We start from the raw sequence: 17,743 nt of genomic DNA, 5'->3' as shown, positions 1-17,743 counted from the left end.
TATACAGGGTTTGTCTAAGAAATCTGTTGTAAAAAAACATTTTTGTTTGTAAGGCAAGGGGGAAGTGTGAGAGAGAGATGGGGCGCTTTCATTTTGGATCACTCCCCAAAGCCTGCAATAGATGGGAGCTAAACAAGGCTGAAGCCAGAAGACTGGAACTCAATCCAGGTCTCCCGTGTGAGTAGCAGGGACTCAACTACTTAAATCATCACATGCTGCCTCCCAGGGTGTGCATTAGCAAGAAACCGTATTAGAAGTGAAGACAGTACTTAAACTCAGGCACTCTGGTGTGGGATACAGGTGTCACACGTGTTGTCAACCACATTGCCAAACTTCTACCCCTGAGCATCCCATTTTATCCAATATAAGGGTGCTGAGCTAGGAAGACTCAGGCTATAGGAATCACAATCAAGTTAGGTAAATAACTGAGGCAATTAAATAATTGAGGACATACTCAATACTAAGTACCATATTATGTGCTGGTAGTAGAGGCCTTCAATGAAACTCAGATACATGGACAAATTCTATGTATATAATACAAATAACAGGTGGAGACACAGTTCAAAGGAACTGATGAACAGATTTATTTGGAGACTTATGTCTAGGGGGATGAAATACTTGAAAAAGGTTTTGGTTGCCAAACTGAAACCCTATAAATTAAGGTAGCCAAGAAGGGAGCGATTTCTTGGCATGGCTGGATAGCCCAACACCACATGGCATTCTTGAGCAACTAAAAAGGTAATAGCACTTACTGAGTATTCTAGGAACTGTACAAGATTATTTTCATTTCATTGTTCTTCATGAAAGTAGGAATCATTTTTGTCATTTTCTTTTTTTTTTTAGATTTTATTTATTTATTTGAAAGCTATAGAGTTATAGTTACAGAGGGAGAGACAGAAAGAAGTCTTTCATCTGCTGGTTCACTCCCCCAAGTGGCCAGGGCTGAGCCTGGTTGAAGCCAGGAACCCCACAGGTGGATGGCAGAGGTGCACTGGGCCATCTTCCACTACTTTTCCCAGGCCACTAGTGAGGAACAGAATCAGAAGTCGAGCAGCTGGGACAAGAACCTGCGCCCATATGGGATGCAGCTGATGCAGGTGGCTGCTTTACCATCTACACCACAACACCAGCCTCTATTTTTGTCATTTTCCAGAACAGTTAAGTGACTTGTCCAAGGCAGTATGGCTATTAATATAGACATGGAAGTTTACAGTAATGCTATAATGTAATGGTTTTCACAAAGTTATTCTATAGATTCAAAAGAGTTCTGCATTGGTAGAAAAAGAGTTGAGGTAAGGGAAGAAAGCCTGTTCTGCTGTCCTACAAACCTGCTTCAACTAGAGTAACTCTATTTGGATAAGGATACTTCTGTTTAAAAAACCAAACATACAAACAAAAACAACTGTTGCTAAATTGAGCAAAATAGTTTCTTAGGGCCATAATTGTGCAATTTAGTCAATGTGGCAGGTAATTCAAAATTCACTGTAGCATGCACAACCTAAAATATTCACATCAAAAGGAAAAAAGAAACAAACATTCAAACTACACTTAGATCCACTTTGACCCAGCAGATACCTGCTTGACTTTAGTGCAATTTAGAGATGGGGACAGATCCAAATGCTGAATGCCACTCAGTAACAGCACTTCCTTTCAAAGCATCAGCACCTGGAATAGTTCTGGCCTGGTTTACTTCAAGGCAGCCCCCACAATGTTATAGTCATTTCTCTATTTCAAACTGTGTGCCAAAGACCTCGGTGCTTTACCACCTCAGCAAGCCCCCCACCGACAGCTAAGATAGATCTGCCTCTGGCTGCCACTACAGATAAAGTGGCTCTAATAACTAGTAGAATCATTTGTGATGCACTTTTAATTGGATCAGTTTCCTCTCAATGACAAAATCTTTGAAACCTGAATGCAATTTCATAATCACAACATGAGCCTTTCTCCAGTTGAAAGGCACAAGATAATCAAGTTCAACACCACTTTAATTACCTCTTTACCTACCCTTCAGCATTTATCACAGAAGCCAAACACAAAACCAAACCAAAAGCCCCAACACAACTATAAAAAAGTGTTTTGAGTAGCTTAGCTTAGCAAATTTTGTTTCTGTGAAACAGAACAGCTCTTTGGCTTGCCATCAACCCTGTACCCAAACAGGAAGATATGCTGCTGAATACACAGCAAAGATTGAGGAAGCTCTTCACAAATTCTCTTATCCACTTCTGGTATTTTTTTTTTTGACAGGCAGAGTGGACAGTGAGAGAGAGAGACAGAGAGAAAGGTCTTCCTTTGCCGTTGGTTCACCCTCCAATGGCCGCTGTGGCCGGCGCGCTGCGGCCGGCGCACCGCGCTGATCCGATGGCAGGAGCCAGGTACTTCTCCTGGTCTCCCATGGGGTGCAGGGCCCAAGCACTTGGGCCATTCTCCACTGCACTCCCTGGCCACAGCAGAGAGCTGGCCTGGAAGAGGGGCAACCGGGACAGAATCCGGTGCCCCGACCGGGACTAGAACCCGGTGTGCTGGCGTCGCAAGGCGGAGGATTAGCCTAGTGAGCCGCGGCGCCGGTCCCCACTTCTGGTATTCTTAAAAGCACTTTCCTTTTATGACCTGTAATTATAAGAATAAAACATGATGGCAGCTCAATCTAGAACAGGTTTTGGTGACTCTAAACTTTGGGGGTTGATTCTGTACATATGTAGGAGAGACATCTGGATTATTTGTACATAATGGTACTTTGAATTGAATATGGACCTGGGTGGATCCTTATGCTGTGAAACAATGGAGTGTCAGAGAAGGAATAAAATGGCATCATTCAAGTTATCCCTCTCCTCACCTCCCATATCCCATATTTAATGAAAAGACATGAACACCACTTTTGAAGAAACAGTTATCAATGATTTAATGCTTGATAGAGGAACAGAAATCAATACTTAAATCAAATAGTATGCAGTCACTTGAGGAAAATACAGAATAACCACCAAACATTTCTATTGTTTTAGTAATGAAAATGAGATGTGTCCACCTCTCCAATGTGCTTTACAATTCTGCAGACAGTCTTAACACAGGTCACTGGAGAGAGGTAGATGAAAAATGATGTGCCCTAGAAACTATACAAGTTTGTTGGCTGTATCAGTATTTATATTTGTTTATTGCCATCTTTCTATGTCTTGGCTTTTTTCCAATCCATATGATCCTTTAGAAGGCAAGAAATGTCCATGCTGAAGTTTCAACAGTAACCAACTAGGGTTAATCCATTTTTTTGTTACACCTGCAATAAGAAACCAATCCAAGATGGCACAGTCCTCAGCCAAGAGGTATGGTATTATATCCCTTGGTGATACTAAATGAATGAGCTTTCACACTAAAGGTGATCTGACCTGAAGTATCATGCTACAGGGATATGATTTCTGAAATATCACTGAAAGGCAGAGCAGATTCCACTGAAGCATGCACACTGAATGCAACCAGAGTTGAAGACAAAGTGTCACGGATAAAGCACATTATTATAGGAAAGAAACAATGGACCAGGGACATCGAAGCCAAAAGGAGAAAAATCAACAGGGTTTCAATACAAGGGCACATTTCAAACACAGAGACAAGAAGTTAGAGTGGGTGTTTCTACTGAAGCCTTGGAAGTGCCTAATTTCTAATTAAACTTCAGCTAACACCATCATGTGTGCTATTTGGGACAATGCATTTATCAAAGCTTTAAATTTAGGCAGGAGTGGAATGGAAGGGAAGGAGGCTTAACAAATAAAAAACACTAAAATACTAAAATTCTAGGACTACCCAGTTGGAGACAAGACCTAGGCCAAGTCTACTTTATGGTGCCACCAACCAAGGTCTGAGGGAAGGGAAGTTGGCTGGGAAGCAGAAGAAATTGGTATTTCTTATACCCTAGGGGGTGGAATATCTTCTCAGATGATAGCTGTAGATCTTGATACAATGATCCCAACAATCCAAGACTAGCAGCTGTCCCTTAGGAGTGAGGGCAATGCCCACAGGACAGGTGAGTCCCTCTCGAATCAGGACACTAAAGCCCCCACCCTTAGGAAAATGGAGGATTTCCTTGCGACTACTGTCAGCCACGATGAGGTCACCACGAGCATCCACACACATGCCAGCAATGCAGCGGAAGTCCTCATTCTCTGAGAAGAAGTGGCTGATCTGGCGACCCAGCTGCCCATCAGGACCCACAGAGCCAATGGAGAAGCCACCCTCCAGGTGGTGCTCATTCTGCCGATTCTCCAGATTGAGGCCTAAGCCCTGGGTGAAGTAGACGGTGCCTTCAGCATCACAGGTGACAAACTTGGGCCGCACAGCACTGCAGAGGCAGCTGTATTTGACCACCCCTGCTCCTCGGTCAACAGTGAAACACCAAAGCTTTCCCCCTTCTACATCAGTTACCACAAACTGACCAGATGGCAGGGCTGTGATACCCCATGGTTTGCTCAGCTGGCTTCTATGACAGGCCACGCAGTGGCCATCCAAGGTATATACCTTGAGGGAGTTGTCATAGCTGTCAGTCACACCAATCAGCCCATGGCAGTTCATGGCCACTGAGAGAGGAGTGAGATTGGGCAAATCAGCCCCCAGGAAGCTTAGCACAAAGCCATCAATGCCACTGGGGCTGCGGCGGATCTCCTTCAAAAATCCTTTGCGAGTAAAGACTTGTATGCGGTAGTTACCACGGTCAGCAACCAGCACCTCCCCTTGACTGGTCACATACAGACTGACTGGAAGATTGAACATGCCTGGAGTGCTGCCTTTGGCCCCCATCTTCTTGAGAAATAGGCACTGCTGGATATTGGAAGTGGCCTCAGGACCTCGGTGTTTAGCAGGTGAGGCCCTAGGGCTGGCAGCTACTTCCTCAGGGCTCATGTCCATCTCTCTAAATGTAACAGAAGTAGAGGCAGCAGAAGCTGCAGCCTCCATGGCCCAGGAATCTTCCATGTTAACTGTTCGGGGCTTTTTAACTGCCTGCCCAATTTGGAGGGGGCCGACATGACCTACCTTAAGGAGCTCCACATCTTGTAGGGTGAGCTCCCGGGGCAAGCTGGCAGTGAGCTCTGGCTCTTCCTCATCAGCTGTCTCCTCCAGGAGGGCCACATCTGCCTGCTTGATCTTGGCCAGGAAGTAGTCACAGCGAGACACCGCCTGGACCTCTGCAATGTTAAGCAGGTAACTCTGTTCCTCAACAACCTGAGTATTGGACTTCTCAACTTCAGCCAAAGAGCCTGTGAAAAACTTCCGAGAACGGGCCAGCTCATCCTGGACCCTGCGCTCCTCATGCCCGTACTCCTGAAGAACTGCTTTGTATCTTGCTTGAAGGTCCTTGGACACGCCTTCTAAGGCTACTTTCCGCCGCTGCAGCTCTTCCATGAGCTCCCTCAGACGGGTTAACTTCTCTCCAAAGTCTCGACGCCGCTCCTCAGCTGCCTCTTTGACAGGAAGTGTACTGTGGCCAGGAGGTTGGTGGTCTGCTTCCCGGCAGGGCTCACACAACACCAAGCCACAGCTCCGGCAGAACTGCCGGGGCAGCCGCCGCCCACAAGCGCGGCACATAAGCAGCCCTACAGCCTCACTGAGTCCAGCTGTGTCGATGATCTTCAGCACAGTCAGGTTGTCTGTGAGCTGGGTCAGGCTGGTTATGCGGGTAATCTTGCTGCAAAAGGGACAGCGGACACCATTGATGCTACTGGCCAGGAGCTTCTCCAGGCACTGGCGGCAGATGGTATGACCACAGTGCAGGAGCTTAGGTCGCAGCTGCTCTTCCGTGAAGGACTCCATACAAATGGGGCATTCCAGCACTTCCCGGAGAGCATCCAGGTTCAAGTGAGACGCTGCTGCTGCGGCCATCACTCTTCCTTTGAAGGGTACTGGTAGCACAGCACAGGACTGAGTAGCTCAGTATTCATGCCCCAGAGAGTAAAATTCCTGCTAAAGAGACAAAAAAAACCATTATTCATTTTCTACTGCCTATATAAGTTAATTCACTCAAGAAACATTTAGATGAGAGCTATGAACATTCATTCAGTTATCTAACAAAAACTGAGATACTATGTGTAAGGTGATAGTGACACAAAGGGAAACAAAACAAAGTTTTGCTTAGTGGATAAGTGACACAAAGGAAATCCAAAGTATTGCTTAGAGAATAAGAGCTCTAGAGCCTCATTTACTTTTGTTGCATAACCTTAAGGAAATAACCTAAACTTCCTAAAATGTAGTTTCTCCAACACTTATCTGTAAAATAGAAATAATGAGGTCTTCATTTATTATGTATAAGTAATATTATTAGGTATATTTATATCTTCTTAAGGATTAAATAAATATAATGTACTTTACTAGTACCCAGCAAGTAGTATACTTGTTAAAAATGCTAATGATTATTTTTATACTTTCTGAAGTTTATAACTCATAATATATATCAGCAGAAAAGCACAGAAAATTATGTATACTAAAAATTTTAAGTATAACATGGAGGTCACACAGTGTTTTGCAGGAGTCTGTAGTGGCTAGAGTAAAGGAATCTACCTAAAGGAACTGGGGAAGAATTCCAGAAGCAGTGGCACTCCTAAGGTATATCTTGAAAGGAATGAGGAATAAGGGTATTTTAAGCAAAGAAAACTATGTGAACAAAGGGATGGAGCCTTTTTTTTTTTTTTTTAAACCATCACATCAGAGTTTATTGTGCCATGTTTGGGGAGGCTTAGGAATTATGCTGAGAAAGAGAAAATTCTGGTTCCTACCTTTAGATGATACATAAAACACGAGATCAGAAAACAAGTATTTTTCATTCATCTAGCTTCCTATATACCTATACACCCATCTAAGTCTTAGTATCATGTACCACACTATATACTAAGCTTTTCGGAGTACAGTTCCTACCCTGCAGATGCTCATTCTAAGAAAGGAGTAAAGACATGTAAGTAAACAATCCGGGCAAAAAGCAGTATCATACATGATATAAACTAAGTTTGATGGAGGTTGACGTAGATTTAAAGGGAAAGGGAATTTTCAGAGGAAGGATGGCATTTACAAGGAGCCAGGAAGGATGCATAGATGGATAAAGATGCAGAAAGGGAGTATCAAAGGAGACGTCCTTAACAAAGGTTAGAAAGCAAAGGACAAAGTCTCATGTATTGGAAAGAGAACAGAACACCCAGCCTCTCCATGTTCAATTTTCCTCATCTGTAAAATGGGAATGCTACCTTTATATAGTCAATATAGGAATTAAATATATGTAGTGTATGGAATGCTAAGATTTTACTCTATGCCAAAAAAAAACCTTAAATGAATTTCAGTTCTCTTTTTTCCTTAGCCTTAGGTTAAAATGGTGGGAGACTACAGGGCAGTAAAAGGTTTGGATAAGTAAATTTTGTGGAGAATGATAGTAAATGGTCTTCAGAGCCAAAATGAGCTTCATTTTAATGGACATGATGTGCCAATTAATGGTTTGGATCAGGGAACTGATATAATTAAAATTGGACTAGAGTGAGGAAAAAAAATCAGAGAAACTAGTGTAGAAGCTACAGAAAATTAGCCTGGGAGAGGTAATAAGGAGTCTGAACTAGGGAGCAGGTAGTAGAATAGTAGAAATGGAAACAACATCCATTTGACTAATATTCCAGTTGAATGGATTATGGTGGGGGAGTGATGAAGAGCTAAAACAGCCAAGGACTCAGACTCCACTGATTAAAAAAAAAAAAAAATGGAAGTTCTTTATCATTGGAGTTTTTTCTGGTCTGGAATATTCTCTGCTTCACTCAATACATACAAGCATCCCCACCCTCCTCAATACATAGATATCTCATGCTCTGCAGCCTTCATATCACTGCTACCTGATATTCCAAGTTAGAATGAACAGTTCTACCAAGATGAAGTGGATGGTTAAATACAGCCTTTCTTAAATGCAAATCCTACACCTGCATTTGTAAAGTCTCATGATATGCAGATGGTCAGTCAAGAAGGAAAAAAGGTAGAGAGCAAGTCAGCTTGGTTTCAAGGACAATAAACTGCCCGAGGAAAGCTCTGCTTATACTATCAACTCTTTCTCTGGGCATACAGAAAGGGAGGCAATGTACAGATAGATATTAAAACAAGTTTCCTCTATATTCTACTTTGGAATGCAATCTGACACATACTCAGCAGCAGACATACAAATCTACCTAAACTCTGAAATCTCACTTTCCTTTTACTGCAAGGGGAACAGTATTCCTCTAGTGCCTACTGTGTGGTAGATATCATAATAGATGCCTTGTGTGTTTAATCCCATTTAATCTGATGACACTATGAAGTAGGTATTGTTTATTATCCTACTTTACAAATGAGGAAACTGAAGCTTAGAAAAACTGGCTTAAGGTCACACAGCTCAAACATGGTGAAACTTGCCGTACGGGTATCTTTACTTTGTTTAATGCAACACTACTTCAAGCTATATATATATATATTTTTACTGCCATGTAACACTTATTAACATGTGCTCTCTAGTCCGTGCTCTGGAAAATGTTGCCTTGTAACATATAATTTTCTCCTCAAGGAAGAAGGAACAATAATATAGTTATGAGATCCCATTGCTATAGAGTGAGTTAGATTATTTATTAGCTGAGCGACCCACTCCCACACACCAGTCTAGCAACTTATTATGACTCAAATCCATGCCTCAACAAAATAGCAAATTACCACATATCATGAGCCTGTAAGACCTTATGTGAATATCTGAAACTATGAATGCCAAATTCTTAAAGGCCATGGGTCTGAGGGCAATGGTATAGAAATACTGATAGAAACCTCAACTCATGATCCTTGCAAACCTCAATTCTAAACCAAAAGCTTCAGCTCTCTCTTCTATCATCTGGGACAACAGACTGAGGGCAACATTTGGTGTTTGGATCCAGAGCATGTTACCTTATAATGTGCAGGGACATCTGTTCTTCCCAGAGCTGGCATTACAGATTGGCTAATTAAACAATTCTGCCAACTTGTAAAAATACCAGCAAATTCTTTCCCCAGCTATCTGGAATACCATACCACCTCCTTCAATTACAAAGCTTCCTGTCTCCCTAAGTCATCAGCTTTAAGAAATGAATTTACTATGCCACAACCATTCCTTAAATTTTCTCAGCTATCTGCAGCTTTACCAGGGTCTCTAAAGATGTCAAGAATTCCTGCCACAAAGCTGCCATGCTTCACCAGGGAAACATGAGTTCCCATCACCGAAGCATCAGGCACACAGAGATAGCCTCAGACCTAAAAAGGAGTCAAACCCACTTTTATCTCACTGCTTTCAGAGGATCCTAGTCTGAAATCAAGCTAAGAGACAGATAAATACAGCCTTTCTTCTCCAGAAATGGTCATTATTAATACTGAATGAAAAGTCAACTTAGCCTCCATTTCCCTGAAAATCCTTCATAGGTGAAAGGAGTTGCCTTGTCATCTCAGTCTTTTAAGTAAGCTGCACATTTTGCAAACTATAAAATCTGCGACCAACCAGGATGAATCCCCAACATGCTATTTATGATCTGCATTGCCTTCATAATTACTTGAATATGTTTCCCATAATGACCTTTTCTGTCAATTCTTAACCTCCAACTTCACTTCACCTCAGTTTTCCCACTTCTCTCACCTCTTTAATCTAACAATTAATAAAGGACATCCCATACTATACAAACACATTTTCTCAATTCCAGATGAAAATCTCTGTATGCTGTGTCTGCTCCAGCTACCCTAAAACTAAGGAAAATTCTATAATTATATCCCAGCCTGATCAGCCTTTTCTGGCACCAGTGGTTCCATGAAATAAATAACCAGAGTAATAGAAAAAAATTACAAAATAAATCTTAAAGTCAGAATGAATTTCAAGTCTTAGGACCTTAATTTACAAGTTGTGGTACAGGAGGCAAGTTATTTAATTTCTCTAACCTGTTTTCTTGCTTTAGGAAAAGGTTGCTTTGATGACTAGTGATAATGGTTATAAAGTACTTATGCTATATACCATAATTTTAATAACAGGAACATGATGAATAATAACAATACTTAGTACTACTACTAACAAAGCATTCAATTTATAAACTAAATTTTGAAAAAAGCCTTTCCTTTCACGAGTTTCCTTTCAGATGGGTCTGCTTTGGAGGGATTTGATTGAGAATGCTACATATCTAGGCTAGAAATAAGTAGACAAATGAATCACAACTTCCTTGGCCAGAAAATAAATTGGTTCAGCCTCTTCTAGAGATTAAATATGTAATGCTAGAATTAGTAGTGATCTCAAATTCAGAGTAATACAGATGAGGAAACTGAAATCAGGAAAATTAAGACCATATAAATCATATGACAGGACTGAAAAGCAGGAGTCTAGGAGTAAGCAGTATTACATACATTAAGGAAGTAGGCTCAGGAATCAGGTTTTCTAGATTTGAATCCCAGCTCTACCACTCACTAAGGAGCTTTGGGTAAGGTACTTCTCTAGTTCTCAAATTAGCTATGAAAAAGGGCTTTCATATAGTACCTTCCTCATAAGGTTTAAAGATTAAATTATATTATGTGTGTAAAGCAGTTAATACAGTACCAAGCCAAGCATACAATTAACTGAGCAGAAAATAATAGCTTTTATTATTAGTTAGTAGGAGCAGCAGTACCAGCAGCAGCAGCAGCAGCTCCCACCAGCACCACCCAGCCTATAAGAAGGAATGAATAGGTACTTTTCAACAGGCAGACTGTATCCAAGGTATCAGATACCTAGATTTAAGTAACAGAAATTCTGAGCCTTCCTGGAGATTGTTTTACTTGATCTCAGAATCAGAAACCAGAGGTGACCCAAAATTTAAATCCCCCTGATGCAACAGTTCTCTACATGTCTGTCTCTATTGCCTATACCTATATCAGCCCTTTGGGCAGTGAGCAAAACTGGAGAACTTTGAGCAAGTAATTAAACAAGACTTTCAGCATGTACTATGAGTCCGATTCCATGAAAGACACTGGGGATATACTTCTGAGCAAAAACAGACATGAACAGTTTTCACCCTTAAGACTAGAGAACATGTAAAATACAGCATTTCCTTTCACACAATATCAATGCCCATCCTACCACTGAAACAGTCCTCTGGTTGGATTTTTGCAGTTTATTACATTTCCTTTCATGTTAGTTTTCTAAACTATATTTATTCCTCATGCATTTTAACACAATGTTAATCAAATGCATAACTCCATGCTGCCAAAGGTCACTTTTCAGGAAGTCAATGAGGTTATGTTATTTCCTGACATTCACTAAGTCCTGTGTGTGGGCGAGATTCTGACAAAGTTTAGATTACTCGGGGCATTTAATAAAGGCACCTGCAGATGGCTAATACAAACTCAGCAAGAGGAAGCTAAATAGGGAAACACAGGCATGCTCCCAAAACTGTACCAGTCTGAGACTCGTAAGACTACCCAGAAGGAAATAGGTTCATAGCAAGTGAAGCTTTAACTAAACTATTTCAAAGGCAGGTTAAATCAGTAATACGATTTGCTGGGGGGAAGAAAATGCCTGCCTGTTCTCTCTTGTTCTAAAACTGCAGGACCTTGAAGGGTCCTTCTGCACATTCCACAAACATGTGGGCAACACCTATGCCGCCAGTGTGACTCAAAGGATGCTCACCTAAGACAAAGGAAAAATTCATAGCGTTTTCTTAGGATACCTTCAACTCTTCTCAACCCATTCAACTCACTTTCAGTTTCTCTGCATATGACATATGTTCATTTCATCACAAAGTTTTGACTAACGGAACAGGAAGCAGATGCTGAGAAAGGTACAGAAGGGACAGGAATTTAGGGGAGACAAGCAGAGACTGCTTAGGGTCATAAAAATCTGGCAAAGCAACACTCACTTCCTTTCCAGAATTTCCTTGCTCTCATTATGGCTATCTCTCATGCAGCAACTATTATTTATTACTTAGTACCTTTATACATTATCTTATAGTAACTATGTGAAGTAAATGTCATTCCTCCTTATAAATACGGAAACTAATATTCAAAGAGTAATATGCCTAAGGTCTCAAACCTGGTAAATAGAACAGGGATTCAAATGCTGTGTGTAGACTCCCAGCCCTAAAACCAACTGCCTCAAAAAATGTTACAGTTCCCTGATTAGACTACCGTTACATCTAGGCAGAGTTTGGCTGAGATGTTGAACAAGGTACTTCTTACCAAGGAGTGATTTCTAAATCTGACTGTTCTACCAGAAAGACATAAATGGAGAGATCACAAAGGTAGCACATCAGTGTGCATGGACGATACAATTCAAGGTCCTTAGAAACTTTTGGCTTCCAGCCACTCTCCACACATAAATGTTGCAAAAAATTAGTATGATGTAATTTGGGAATCAGACACAACTGACTTTGCATCCCTGCTTTGTGCATTGCTATATAGCTTTGGGTGTCATTTAATCAATTATTTTTCTCATCTTAAAGCAGAGAATAACACCTACATTGTTGTCAGGATTGCTGGAATGATTAACTGGGTTAATGCACATAAGAACTCAGTAACTGGCAGTAGTTATTATTATTTTTTATTATTATTAGTGCAGCAGAGAATGACAGCTCTCATCCACTGGTTCACTCCCCAAATAGCCACATTGATAGGGGCAGGGCCGGCTTGGGGGCCAGGAACTGGGAACTCAACTCAGGTTTCCCACATTGGTGGCAAGGACCCCACTACTTGAGCCATCATCTCCTGCCTTCCAGTGTCTACATTAGCAGGAAGCTTGAGTTGGGAACTGAATCTAGGCACTCTGATGCGGGATTCTGTGTCTTAACCACTAGGCAAAACACCAACCTCTGTATTTTTAATGAAGACTGACAAGATAGGCTGGCGCTGTGGCTCACTTGGCTAATCCTCCGCCTGCAGCATTGGCACCCAGGGTTCTAGTCCCAGTTGGGATGCCAGGTACTAGTCCCGGTTGCTCCTCTTTCAGTCCAGCTCTCTGCTGTGGCCCAGGAAGGCAGTGGAGGATGGCCCAAGTGCTCGGGCCCTGCACCCGCATGGGAGACCTGGAGGAAGCACCTGGCTATTGGCTTCGGATCGGCACAGCGTGCCAGCCATAGCAGTCATTTGGGGGGTGAACCAACAGAAGGAAGACCTTTCTCTCTGTCTCTCTCTCTCACTGTCTAACTCTGCCTGTCAAAAAAAAAAAAAAAAAAAAAAAAAAAGTGACAAGACAAGTACTTGTCCAAAGTCACAGAAAATTAGCAGAGTAAGGAGTCTGGACTTCTAGCCTCTGATTCCCAGATGGACTGAATTCCCACTATACATTTTCCCAAGCACTGTATGTGGGTATTTTAGTTATGTCTCTTGCCCTGGACCCAGTCCAGCTTTGTTTCTGAGCTGGCTTCAGCAATGCTGTAGGTAGTCCTAAAGCTATACCAGGGGAAAGAAACTTAAAAGAGATCACTCATAACAGTAATTATTTTCCTGCAGGAGGGCTGCCTTAAGCCTCAGTACCTGCTGGAAGGTGTTTTTGTCAAGTCCAAGTCAGTGGCCTCCATACCTCAGACTCTGGTTCCCTGTACATCCATCCTGCTACCTTCAAGTTCCTCTCCCTATCTACCCACTGGTCATGGTCTAAAAGCAAACCAAGTACAAAGATTAGGGATCCTCCATACCTAATCAGAGATAGTTTAGCCTCATCCGTTACCACCCTACCTTTAGAATTCAATTTGATATGCAGTGTACTCACTGGGCAATCTTCCTTTTTAGTAGTGGGGAATGGGCCAAGTAAGTAAGACTAAGCAGGCCCACACAAGGAAGAAAGAAGCAAAGAGAAAATGTACAGTTACAGAGATCTGGATGTTAGTTTAACTTTTACCCAGTCTAGCTAAAAAACCTTAAGTAAGCCACTTCTTAAGTCTTAGTTCCTTCATATGTAAAACTTATATTCAGGAAACTGTTATTAAAACTAAGGAAATGTATACACAAACCAAAAACTACTGAATTCTAAGCACTTACTATGTACTTCACACTATGTATACCTTCACTGAATCTTCAATATATGATGACATAGGTCCTGTTATACTCATTTTACAGACCAAGAGCCAAGGCACTGGGAGGTTAAGGTATTCACTCAAGACCACACAGTTAAGAGATACAGCCAGGATTTGAACGCAGAATATTGACTACAGAACAGTCACTCAGTTTTAGCACTATTAACATTTTGGCCTGGATAATTCTGTTGGGGGCTGTCCCATGCATTATCAGATGTTAACAGCATCCCCAGTGTCTACCCACTACTGACCATCCCAGCTGTGACAAAGATGTCTCCAGACATTGCCAAATGTCCCCTGGGGACAAAACTGCCCCTCATGAAGACTACTTCTTTAGAGTCTAGCAAAGGACCAAAAGTTCAATATAAAAGAGTTTTCCTTTTATTGTTTCTCTCCCATTCCAAACAGTTCTTTTGCAAAGCCACTGCCTCTTCAAGCTATAATGGACCTTACACAGGATGAATTCCACTCATTTCCCTGGAGTTTTCATATTGTCATTCACAACTTGGGGATACAAGGAAAGGAAAGCTTAGGCACATGACCTTGTCATTTTCTGCTTCATCACCCCTTTGATCACTCTTCTTCCTACCAATGTTAGCAAGTCAAAGTAGAGATAGTGGCAGCACCATGCCTGCCTCATCAGGGAACTCTGGCTAATAACTGAGGAAAATTCTGCCCCTCACAAGAAAAGTAAAAGCACCTTCATGACCTACGAAGGCTCATGACTGTTCCTCAATTTCATACATTTATATAATTTCTTTTGGACGCTCAGGTGCCCAGAACACCCTCTGCTTCCCGTGCAGGGAGTTTAGGAAAAAAAAAAAAAATCCTTCAGTAGCCCAACACCAGCCCACAAATCTACTCAAAGTCTTTTAATTCATGACATCGCCTCTCACCCCTCCCCCCTTTCAATCCTCTTAAAACCCTGTTCCCAACCATCTTGCTATACAGAATTGCAACCTTTTGGGCTCTATATTGCAACCCGCACCGATTCTTCCTTCCTGTGCCCCATATCCCCCTGACAGTCTTTAATCCGTGTTTCCAAAGCTCTGGAGCCTTCAGCCCTGCACCCCGATTTCTGTCATCGTTTCACCTGAATCTCATCTCCTGCATTCCACCAGGCACTGTGCGGTCCCCAAACCCCGCTACGTTCTTTCTTACCTAAATCTTGTCTCTTGTGTTGCTTTCAAACCTTAGCCTAGCCCCCTTCCTTTTGCTAACAAGATACTGCTTGTCCCCAAGAACTCACCTCCTCCATTTCCCCCAGATAGCGCTCTGCAAATTCCTTTCTCTTTAGCAGTTAGGTTCGCCCTACACCTTCTCCTTCCAATCTTAGATCTTGGCCCCCGCCCGGTTCCCTCAAATCTCCTGAGATCCTCAAATCTCACCAGGGCCCTGTGTCCTTCCTGTTTTTGCAATTCTACACCCAGACCCCTCCAGCACCTCAGATTCCCTCCCATTTATCAGACGTTGCACCCCCTGTCTCCTCAAGGGTCCCACATTACCTCATATCTCCCGAGATGCTGCAACTGCGAATCTTCTCAGAGCCCCTGGCTCCCCTCCCCCAGCTAGCTACATCTCCTCGCAACTCCTCACCCCCACCGAATTTCTCCCGAGACTGCCCCTCACAGCCCCACCCCCACCCAGGTTTTGCCCTCAGATCCGGTACCCACACCCTGCCAGTTGGCTGCGGGCCTCCAACGCGGCCGCTCAGCCACCGCCCGCGACTCAGACCACGATCCTTCCTCCCCCTACCCTCCTTCCCGCCCCCTACCTGACCGCCCGCGCCTCCGACGCGTCCGCCGCCGGCAGCCCACCGCTCGCCGGTTTCTGCGCACGCGCGGCGCGTGCTACTCTTGTGAGGCAGCAATTCGCAGAGCGACCTGTCCGTCATTTCGCCCCCACCTCCCCCGGGGCATGCTGGGATTTGTGGTCCAGCCAGTGCGAGCGCCCGGGCTGGGTATATCCTCCGTGACTAGCTCTTTACCGAAAAACGGTGGCACTTAGCAACTCAAAATACTTTTCTGGTGTCTTTGAATGGGTTAGAAAGCTGAGGCCCACGGGCGAAAGGCGCCTTCCCAAGTTCACTCAACTATTTGGGAGCTAAGCCAGAACTCACTTGTTTGATTCCAGTCTCAAAGTCTAAACCTCTGCACTAAACCATGCCCTGCATGAGTGGTCCTCTGCAAAGCCTTTGCACTCCTCAGAAAGGCCTTTCTGAACCTCGGTTGCCTCATCTGAAAAATGGACAAAGAAAGACTAAAACTTGCATTCTGCGCAAGCACAGAACCTGCCCACCTCAGAGTGCAGCGCCCCGGGCAAACCTCTGACTCACCGCACCAGCTGCTGGAGGAAGTTTTACCTAATCAGATTATTCTCGGTAAAACCTTTTGCCTCTCCAGCCTACAGCACAGGTTGTCCCTGCAGACTGAAGCTACCTAGGAGCCCAAATCAGAGTCTAGCTTTTGCGGGGTGGGGAGACTTACCAGGTGGTCTGTGGTCCCCTCTACTGGAGTGACCTATAGTCCCTGAGGTCACGACTGTACTGGGTAGTTTAGGAGCACAAAGGAGTGTGAAGTAGGATAGGATTGCATTTGAAATTCCACTTAGCTGTGTTACCCTGAACAATGATAAAACAGCAAACAAAAATGGTACCAAAACATCTTGGAGCACTTCTTGTCTGCCTGCATCTGACATACCTGGCTCCTTTAATACTTATAAGGATTTTCTGAGATAGGCAGTTGATGCCTAGGTGATTCAATAGCAAAGCCACTTGTTCCTAAGTTTCAGAGCCCAGATTTGAATACAATTCAGAAACCACTTTTTTTTTTTTAATTATTTACTAGAAAGACAAGAGTGATGGAGGGACAGAAAGATCTCCCATCTGCTGGGTCACTTGCTACATGGTAACAACCAAAGGCAGAAGCCTAGACCTCTATGAGGGTCTCCTATGTGGGCGTCAGCGACCTGAGTACTTGAGCCACCTCCTCTGCCTTTCCAGGCACACTGGCAGGGAACTGGATCAGAGGCAGAGCAGCAAGGACTCAAAATAGGTGCTCTGATGTAGGATGCTAGCGGACCAAGCAGTGGCTTAGCTCACTGCACCACAATACTGGCCCCTGAGAATCCACCTTTTTCTTTCTTTCTTTCTTTCTTTCTTTCTTTCTTTCTTTCTTTCTTTCTTTCTTTCTTTCTTTCTTTCTTTCTTTCTTTCTCTTCCTTTCTTCCTTTCTTCCTTTCTTCCTTTCTTCCTTTCTTCCTTTCTTCCTTTCTTCCTTTCTTCCTTTCTTCCTTTCTTCCTTTCTTATTTATTTATTTGAGAGCCAGGGTTACAGAAACAGAGAGGGAGAGACAGAGAAGTCTTCCATTTGCTGGTTCACTCCCCAAATGGCTGCAACAGCCAGAGCTGGGCCAATCTGAAGCCAGAAGCCAGGAGCTTCCTTTGGGTCTCCCATGTGGCTGCAGGGGGCTAAACACCTGGGCCATCTTCCACTACTGTCCCAGGCCATAAGCAAAGAGCTAGATTGGAAGAGGAGCAGCTGAGACACGAATTGGCATCCCATGAACTGGGATGCCAGCATCACAGGCAGAGGCTTAACCTACTATACCACAGCGCTGGCCCTAGAATCCATCTTTTTAACCTTATTTTATCTCTCTCCTCATGTCTTTAAAAGAAAATCAGCTTTGTTCTAAAGATTAGCAGATTATGAAATGGTTTATACTTAATG

General features: G+C 43.1%; 2 protein-coding genes across 14 annotated transcripts in view; one reads left to right on the top strand and one right to left on the bottom strand.

Moving 5' to 3' along the window:
• The window catches only part of ASTN2 (astrotactin 2), a 1,032,549-nt gene that overhangs the window by 787,809 nt on the left and 226,997 nt on the right, over window positions 1–17,743 (top strand). The window lies entirely within an intron of this gene.
• On the bottom strand, window positions 2,874–15,869 carry TRIM32 (tripartite motif containing 32). Of its 4 annotated transcripts, none has more exons than XM_008273382.3 (2): window positions 15,790–15,869; window positions 2,874–5,940 (listed from the first exon to the last, which is right to left on the bottom strand). In XM_008273382.3, the coding sequence occupies exon 2, from the start codon at window positions 5,857–5,859 to the stop codon at window positions 3,898–3,900; it is 1,962 nt and encodes a 653-aa protein (XP_008271604.1). In that variant the 5' UTR covers window positions 5,860–5,940; window positions 15,790–15,869; the 3' UTR covers window positions 2,874–3,897. The 4 variants fall into 4 exon arrangements, with proteins under 4 accessions (XP_008271604.1, XP_002720557.1, XP_051711798.1 ...); XM_002720511.5 differs by having other exon boundaries at window positions 2,874–5,937; window positions 15,790–15,863; XM_051855838.2 differs by lacking the exon at window positions 15,790–15,869 and adding an exon at window positions 15,521–15,650.

Source organism: Oryctolagus cuniculus, chromosome 1, assembly GCF_964237555.1.
Source record: "Oryctolagus cuniculus chromosome 1, mOryCun1.1, whole genome shotgun sequence".
NCBI classification, from domain to species: Eukaryota; Metazoa; Chordata; class Mammalia; order Lagomorpha; family Leporidae; genus Oryctolagus; species Oryctolagus cuniculus.
Note: the sequence above shows the minus strand (reverse complement) of the source record. Positions and strands in the feature narration are given on the sequence as shown.